At 50.3% G+C, this 9,167-nt stretch overlaps 1 protein-coding gene across 1 annotated transcript in view; it reads right to left on the reverse strand.

The window, feature by feature from the left end:
* Positions 1 to 381, reverse strand: part of LOC116825133 (serine/threonine-protein kinase pim-1-like) — a 10,121-nt gene extending 9,740 nt beyond the window's left edge. Inside the window, exon 1 of the mRNA XM_032780874.1 lies at positions 300 to 381. Coding sequence (XP_032636765.1) covers positions 300 to 381 — 82 coding nt within the window. The remainder of the gene's footprint in view (positions 1 to 299) is intronic.
* Between the last annotated feature and the right edge of the window lie 8,786 nt (positions 382 to 9,167).

The following is a 9,167-nucleotide window of genomic DNA, read 5'->3' on the forward strand; positions in this document are numbered from 1 at the left end:
AGCAGACCCCCATCCCTCCTCAGAATGACCCCCCACCCCGCAAAACCAGAGCAGACCCACATCTCTCCCCAAGCCAAACCGGAGCAGATCCCCATCCCTCCTCAGAACAACCCCCACCCCCCGAAACTGGACCAGACTTCCTTGCAACCCAAACTGAATCAGACTCCTCTATGAGCCTCTCCAATGCCTAGCAGGACAGGGAGCCTCCCAAACTGATCCCAGCCTGTTCCGGGGCCCCCAACTGCAGACTCCCACCCCTGCGGTCCATCCAAACCGAACTGAACCCAACTGAGCCTCACCTGGCTGTAGCTTGGCCGGGTGCAGTTCCCTACCAGAACCGGAGCACTGGTTGGCCAGCGAGTTGGTCTTGGAGAGCAGCATCCCCACCCTGTCCCCTTACTCCAGGACTTTCCTTTCAATAGAGAAACACTGGTAATTCTATCATGGCATCCAGTACCAGCTGACTTGGTGTCATGGAGTATGGGGGAGTCGCAGCCCTGCATCCCCCTTCCTGCGATTCTCTGAGACTCTTAGCCAGCCAGTAAAACAGGTTTATTAGATGACAGGAACATGGTCTAAAACAGAGCTTGTAGATACAGGAAACAGGACCCCTTAGCCAGGTCCATCTTGGGGGGCAGGGAGCCCAGTGCCCTGCCTAGGCTGGGTCTCCCTCCATTTCCCCAGCCAGACTCTCCAGTTTGTGTCTTTCCTCGGCCAGGTGTCCTCTGTTCTCCAACACCTTCAGGTGGCACCTTGCAGGGAAGGAGCCCAGGCTATTAGTTGCCAGGACACAGGGTGTTGGCCATTCTCTGTACAGATACCATCACAGTGGCCCTCTAGGCCTCTGCAACAATCACACACCCTAATCCCCCACCTAGACACTTAAGACAAAGGGGAAACTGAGGCACTCACACAGTATTCACAGAAAACATTAAGAACAGACCCACTTCATCACACTTGGTCAAACAGGGAGCGGGATGGAGGAGAGGAGGGATTAGGTGAGTGGTAGCAGGGAAACACAGGCAGGGGGCTGGAGGAGAGGAGGGACTTAGCGAGTGGGGACACAGGGAGGGGGGTGGAGGAGAGGAGTCACGGGGCGAGCGGCAGTGGGGACACGGGGAGGGGGTGGAGTGGAGGGGCTTGGTGAGTGGCAGTGGAGGGCACATGGGGAGGGGGTGCAGGAGAGGAGGGACTGGGCGAGCAGCAGTAGGGGGACACAGAGAGGCGAGGAGGAGACGAGGGACTGGGCGAGCGGTAGCAGGGACACGGGGAGGGGGTGGAGGAGAGGAGGGACTGGGCAAGTGGCAGCGGGGACACAGGGAGGGGGGAGGAGGAGAGGAGGGACTGGGCGAGTGGCAGGGGGGACATGAGGAGGGACGTGCAGGAGAGGAGGGTCTAGACGAGCAGCCGGGGAGACACAAGGAGCGGGTGCAGGAGAGGAGGGACTGGGCGAGCAGCAGTGGGGACACAGAGAGGGGGGAGCATGAGAAGAGAGACTGGATGAGCGGCAGTGAGGGGACATGGGGACCGGGGTGGAAGAGAGGAGGGACTGGGCGAGCAGCAGTAGGGGGACACAGGGAGGCGAGGAGGAGACGAGGGACTGGGCAAGCAGTAGCAGGGAGACGGGGAGGGGGTGGAGGAGAGGAGGGTCTGGGCGAGCGGGGACATGGGAATGGGGGTGCAGGAGAGGAGGGACTGGGCAAGCAGCAGCGGGGAGACGGGGAGGGGGTGGAGAAGAGGAGGGACTGGGCGAGCGGCAGCAGGGACATAGGGAGGGGGTGGAGGAGAGGAGGGACTGGGCAAGCGGCAGTGGTGGGGACACGGGGAGTGGGGTGGAGGAGAGGAGGGACTGGATGAGCAGCAGTGGGGGGACACGGGGAGTGGGGTGGAGGAGCGGAGGGACTGGATGAGCAGCAGTGGTGGGGACATGGGGAGGGGGTGCAGGAGAGAAGGGATACCGGTGAGGGACGCATAACACTAAGAACTCCTGGTTGTTGGTCGGTGGGATCAAACCTGGGGCCTCGGAGCTTAGTGCATGAGCCTGTAGCACGTGAGCTAAAAGGCAGCTGGCTGGGAGCTTCGGCTGGCGAGCAGACTCATTCTCTCTCTCCCCCCATGGTCTCAGTGGTCCCAGCTGGGCCAGACACCAGACCCAGAGGGTGTGTGGGTTACAGAGGAACTCAACAAGTGGTGGGGGGTCTCAGGACTCGGGGACGGAGCCCCTTCTGTCTCCTTCAGTGCGAACCTGGGCTGCAGCCTACCCCACATCAGCATGTGCCCAGGCACACCCTAATGCAGGGGTGGGCAAACTACGGCCGGATCCAGCCACTCAGGGCTGGGGATCTGGCCCATAGGACTTGCCACCCATGGTGCCGCAGGCCCCACACCGCTCTCGGGTCACCACCTCTCGCTTTCAGGCCGCACCGGGGTGGCGGGGCAGAGGGCTCCGTGCCTCCTGCAGCTCCCATTGGCTGGGAACGGAGAACCGTGGCCAATGGGAGCTTTGGGGGAGGTACCTGAAGGCGTGGAAGGGCAGCGCACAGAGCCCTGTGCCCCCCCTTCCCCAGGGCCGCGCAGGGGCGTGGTGGGCGGTGCGGCACTGCGTAGGGCCAGGGCAGGCACACAGGGAGCCTGCCCTGGCCCTGGTGCACGCTGCTGCCATCCCGAGCCACTTTAGGTAAGCGGCGCTGGGCCATAGCCCAAACCCCTCCTGCACCCCAACTTCCTGCCCTGAGCCCCCTGCCTGCACCCCATGCCCCTCCTGTACCCCAACCTCCTGTCCAGAGCCCCCTGCCTGCACCCTTGTGCACCCCAGGTCCCTGCCCTGAGACACCTGCCTGCACCCCACACCCCTCCTGTACCCCAATCCCCTGTCCAGAGCCTCGTGTCACACCCCTCCCATACCCCAACTCCCTGTCCAGAGCCCCCTGCCTGCACCCCAGGTCTCAGTCCTGAGACATCCGCCTGCACCCCGCACCCATCCTGTACCCCAACCCTGTCCTGAGCCTCCTGCCATACCCCTCCTGTACCCCAACCCCGTCCTCAGCCTCCTGCCGCACCTCTCCTGCACCCCAACTCCCTGTCCTGAACCCCCTGCCTGCACCCCAACTCCCTGCCTTTAAAATAAATAAAATACAATTCACTGAGTGCACACCCTAATGAAATGTGCTGCGCACGCCTATGATATTGCAGATCTACTTCTAAAGCAATATATTCTAGGGACCAATTATCCTCATGTTCCTTGATTCATCCTTCAGCTTTCCGGTTACTGAACAAAGCTGACTCGTGTATCATGACTAAGAGTTTCTGGCTTCTCAGCTGCGCAGTTTTACAAGCCACTGCCTACCAGCACTTCTTACAGTTTGGGAGGAGGAGGTCTGGAACTTCCCCAGATAACAGCTAGGGCAGCAGGTGAACCTGAGTTTTTCGGATCCGACTCAAGTCTGGTACTACCTGCTAAACCCCTCGGGCAACAAACTGTGTGACAAGGAATTACACCAAGGAATTTTGTTGCATCAGGTTTATATATTCCCCAGGTTGCTATTGTGATTAACAGCTGGTTCCCTACTCAAAATCTCTGTACCTTTAACACACATGCAGCACGAACTTTCTGTCCTAAAGGCGGGTCCCCTTCGGACCACAGGGCTAAGCCTATCAGCAGCGAGCAAGGCAGGGGTAAAGCTTTGACTGCCAGCGCCTACAATATCCTGCTCTCCTGGACTTTAATCCCCCACTTTTCACAAACACCACATTCATTTGAATTCATTTTTAAAAGCAACCCCCCCACCCCCACCAATTTCTCCAGGGCTTCCAGATAATGATTCAGGACCAGAGTGGTGGATATCCCGCATGCCCATGCAGAGACATGAGGCGCTCCCTTATGCCCCTGTGCTGACTACCATCAGCACAGGTATCAGCATGGATGAAAACAGCCCTTGCTGAGCCACAGTTCTCCCTACGCTCCACCTAAGTGGGCATGGCAGCGGTTAGAGCCTGGGCTCCGCTCCCACAGTGTGCTGGGGGGGGTCGTACGCTGTGCCAGGTACCGGCATGATGCAAGGTACGTTTTCCTCTGGAGCAGAGAGAAAACCACAAGGCAGCCTGCAACTCCTCAGTCACAATCAGCTTTTTGGCCTGCTCCTGGGTCACCTCAGCTGTGCATTGCCTCTCGTACGTGGGGTCTGTGACAAAGCAACTCTTTGGCCCATAACACATCTTTACAACTGAGCCTGCACGGCAGTTATTTATTACCACAGCGTTTTTCTTTCTATACTAACGAGTGGGGCTTTGTTAGAGTTATTGGGTGGCCTGCACTTCTCCTAAGAGACAAAGGTGTTTCAAGGCAAAGACTTGTCACCATTTTCCCCTTTACTTCCCCTCACACAGGTCAGGCAGCATTTGCTCTCCTTGGGGTCCAATCAGACCAGCTGTGCGCTTGGTTTACATTCTGGAATTTCAACCACCAAATGCATTTCCTAAGCCTCTTTCTGAAAGGGAAAAGGTCTTGCCAAAGCAGATGCCCGAGGTTTAAACGTCCTCGCCAATATTTCTGTGAAAGATTTTTCTCAACATTTGAAATTGTGAGTAGCACACAGAACAAATCCCAGAAAATACATGTGGCAATTGGAGTTGATGAGTCACTTTGCCCTCCAATTCAAGATGCCTTTTGTCCCTCGATAGCAAATAAATTATGTGAGCCCAATGGGACAAGGTCTGCTGTCAGATTCATGGCACAACTGCTTCTGAACTTAGCAACAGTGGGCAAAATGTGGCCCCAAATCAGACTAGCTTCCTAACATGGACACCTGTTAGAGGACAGAATAACCTGCCAAGGGAAGCAGTGTGTAAGCTCCAGCTCTGGAGATGTTTGGAATGAGACTGGACCAAACCTCGGGAAATACCCGGCAGGGAAGAACTCTGCACCATCTAGCAGCAGAATTGTTTTTTACGTAGGTACTGCGTATGCTGCAAATGGAGGTGTGGCTTCAGCTCTCCCAGGCATACTCTCATGCTAGTGTCCATTGAACTAGCACAGCTAAAAACAGCAGTGAAGAAACGGCAGCGCAGGCTCTGCAAGTCCAGCCAGAACCCTGGCTACATACTCGCGTTGCCAGCCCATGCCAGGGACCAGGTAGCCAGGTCTTCACTAATACTGTTAGCCCACCAGGTAAATGAGAGCAAGTGATGCATATGAGAGCTGCAATCACCCTTCTGACTGAAATGTACAGCTACGTTTAGATTATTCTAGCACAACAGGTCCCTGCTGCAAGTATATTTCCCCATAAACTACCCTGACGTTGTATTTTTCACAACTTCAGCTGTCCACTCGCATGTAATAGTTTCAATTTGTTAAAGATCTGGGGACAGGTCCTAGCCCACAGAATATACCCTTTTCATTGCTGCCGTAGTCTCTGCTCCCATACTTAAAGGCAGAGGGCAAATTTTCCCTCCTAGGAGCCTGAAGTTAAACTCTTAAATCCGTATTTAGACACCCAACTAGAAAGCAGCTGATTTTCAAAGAGGAAAAACCAGCTCTCGCTGACTGCGTGGAATTTGTGGATGCTCAGCACAGTTAAAAAGAAGATCATTCGTCTAGCTGATTACATTCCTAACTTACAGGCACCCAGGTACGGCTATTTTGGGCAGAGACGGTACAATATTGAAATAATAAAAAGATACTGCAATACAGTGTAAACCTTGGCTGCACAAGTGTACATGCAATGAAGAGAGGAGGAAGGCGCTGCAACACACAAGAAGAACAGGCCCAGGCCATCACAATATGCAAGAATGTGCCAGCACCTATGCTCTGGGAAGGAGAGCGTGCACCGAGGGCTGACTGAGGCATGGCTTCTTGGACCATTAAACAGATGTGTGCTTAGAAGTGGGGTAGGTGAGTGAACTTGCTGTAATGAGCATGAGCACTGACTGATAAAGATACCTGAGGGCATGCTGCCCTTTCCCAGAGGAAAGGTGACAGCCCTCCAAAACCCAGCCTGGCCTGAGACAGCAAGATGCCCCAAGCTAAGCATGCTGCTGGTTCCTAGGCACTACAAACACTGTGTAGGCATCGCCAGTCAAGACAGGATTTTAGCCTTTATCTGGCAAGATGTGGAGACAATGTTCCAGATGGAACAGCTGGCTTCATAAATAGTTGTGCTTGTGATATTTATGAGGTGGTCTCCTGCCAACACATCGAATCATAGGACAGGAAGGAACCTCAAGAGGTCATCTAGTCCGGTCCCCTGCACCCAAGGCAGGATTAAATATTATCTAGACCATTCCTGACAGGTGTTTGTCTAACCTGCCTTAAAAATCTCCAATGATGGAGATTCCACAACGTCCCTAGGCAATTTATTCCACTGCTTAACCACCCTGACAGGAAGTTTTTCCTAATGTCCAACCTGAACCATCCTTGCTGTAATTTAAGTCCATTGTAATTATGCTGTTGATAAAATGAGTTATTCTAGATTTTTATATTTTGATTCAGAACCCTAATGTGTAATGCATAATAAGAGAGACGAATAAATTCGTAGCCTATCTGCCAGCCCCATATTTCAACAGTCCCTACTCTACTGTATGAGCCAATTCAGATTGCAATTATTTTTCCTAGGGAGCAATTAAATGTTGCAACCAGTGTTAAGAATAAACACAATTCCAGTAACAGGCAACTCTCAGACGACCAGTTCAAGTTCAATGCACATGAATATCCATCAATACCACCGAGAGCCCTGGCAGTATAATGAACCTCGTATCAATCCAGGCAGGCAAGCTACGCAATACATGGACATAACGCTTCTAACACCAAGTCACATCTAACAAGCAATTCAGAGCAACTCTTACAGCTCATATAGGCACATATTTAAGAACTATTCACAAAATCAGCCACACTCTGTCTTTAAAATGTTTAGATCAGCTTCATTATAAACACGTATTTATGCATTTTGGAAACAATTCTGGAAACACACTGTAATAATCAGTATATGATATTCAGCTCAGCTGAATTGCCATGGTAATTAGCAACTTATTCTTACATTAGTTAATTCCAGTGTGACCCATACAAATGAGATACACTTTCCCTTTTAAACAAATACTTTATATTTTATCTTTAGAAGCGTTTTCTTTTTTTAAAAACAACTTTCAACCACTGTCAAAAGTTCTACAGATTCCCCGGTAACAGCATCATTCTTGGCAGTTCTCGAAGTGCACTCCCTGTTCCCAGCTCTAGAACCATATATTTGTTAAAGGGACACTCTCAATTTGAAATCTACCAATTTTTTAAAAAATAGGTTCAAATAAGTTTTATACACTACCCTGGCCCTGAATCCCCATGCCAAAATTAATGGTTTTACAGTTGCATATTCCTGTTTTTAAAGGTGTTTTTCTTTTTCCCGTGGCTCTGTGAAAGACTCACACAAACAACAGAAGAAACCGACTATATGGTCTAGCAGTTAAAGCATTACATTGGGGCTCAGGGCAATCTGGGTTCTAGTCCTGGCTCTGCTGAGGGCCTGGTGGATGATCTTAGGCAAATCACGTCCCCCTCTCTGTGCCTCAGTTTCCCCACATGTAAAACAGAGATAAAGATACTGTTCTCCTCTGTAAAAGGCTTTGAGATCTACTGATGTAAAGTGCTATAGAAGAGACAGGGAGTATTAGAATCAAAATGAAATTGTATATTTGATATAACTTTTTGAATAGGCAAGGCAAGCAAACAGAAAACAGTATTTTTTCAACAGTCTCTCAGTACAATAATTTTACTTGCAACAAATGTAAATAGTTGTAAATTCAGACAGAAGGTGAGCTTTAAGTTAATGGTGTCATTTTATGGTATAGGACATCTTTGAAGACGGTCCTACTTAAGCAATTCAACATTTTCCTCTCTATTTTCTTGGGTAACCTATCCTTATGCTGTTTCATCCAGCACTGCAAAAGGCTGAATATTATTTCTCATATGTTCATCGCAGAGTAAGAATTCCAATCACAAGATAAGGGAAGTGCATTGCCCAATGTGCATTTGTGCATAAAATATTTCATCAATACTTTTCACGATGTTGCTTTAACAATTAGCTCTCTTGATGACTAACTCTACAAAGAAGGTCTTGTCTCATGATGAACCTGTATTAACTGTCTACAACAATCAATAATCTCATCTCAACAGATCTAAAATGGGAAAATAAAAATAAAAAGTTTGTCTTCTGGAAAGTCTGAAGACAGTTCATTCATAAATACTACTTTATTCTTTGCCCCCATAATATACAGATTAGCAAAGAGTACTTGGTTCAAAACCTAAATCCAAAACCTCAAACTTCAGTCCCTGAAATCTGAAGCTATGTACATATACAAGAGCTATACACAGCAAATCCTATGAAGGGTGCTCTATTGGCAACCAGATATGGCTCACGAGGCTGCTCCTTGAGTTTGGTTTTAAAAAATAAGCAGTAATACAGCATTAAAAGTAAGACAGTTACAACATGACACTTCACGTTTCAGGGGGAAAAAACCTCAGGCAATTGCTAGGAATTCAATGTGAAAGAGAGAGGAGGAAGAGTTAAGGAAAACAAAACTATTTTTATCCCTTTTCAGGAAAAAAAAATCGGAGAATACAGGGCCACTGAACTCTCACTTTAGTTAACACAAGTAAGTTGTGTCTACAGATTTCTAAGTAGGACTCGGACTCTGAGGGGAAGTAGCCAGGAAAATCAGCCATTGTGTAGGGGCACTAAGGTATATCCAGGGTGACACTGATGAGCTCAGAGGGGGTTCTTGTTTTGCCTGATGTATTAAAGACATGGAAGGGACAAGCAGTCAGCTGGCCACCTTGTGGGCCTAAGCTGGCAATTCTCTATGGCCTGGTCTACACTGGGCGGGGGGAGAAGGGGAACTGATCTAAGGTATGCAACGTCAGCTACACACATATAACCGGACCTCTCTTCACTCCTTATAGACCAGGATGTTCTTTCAGCTTTCCTGCAGCATGGGCCCTTCACACTCAGAGGAGCGAGCCAGGCGCGCACACACTATGTACCCGTTTTCTGGGAAGGTGTGTATAGTACACAGCCATTTAGAACTTGGCTGTTGATGTCTGTATTGTAAACTGACTAATTAATTCCTAGCCAGACAGACCCTCAGCCTACACTCTGCCACACCATCCATCCAACCCCAGCCCT

This window comes from Chelonoidis abingdonii, chromosome 18, assembly GCF_003597395.2.
Source record: "Chelonoidis abingdonii isolate Lonesome George chromosome 18, CheloAbing_2.0, whole genome shotgun sequence".
NCBI lineage: Eukaryota > Metazoa > Chordata > Testudines > Testudinidae > Chelonoidis > Chelonoidis abingdonii.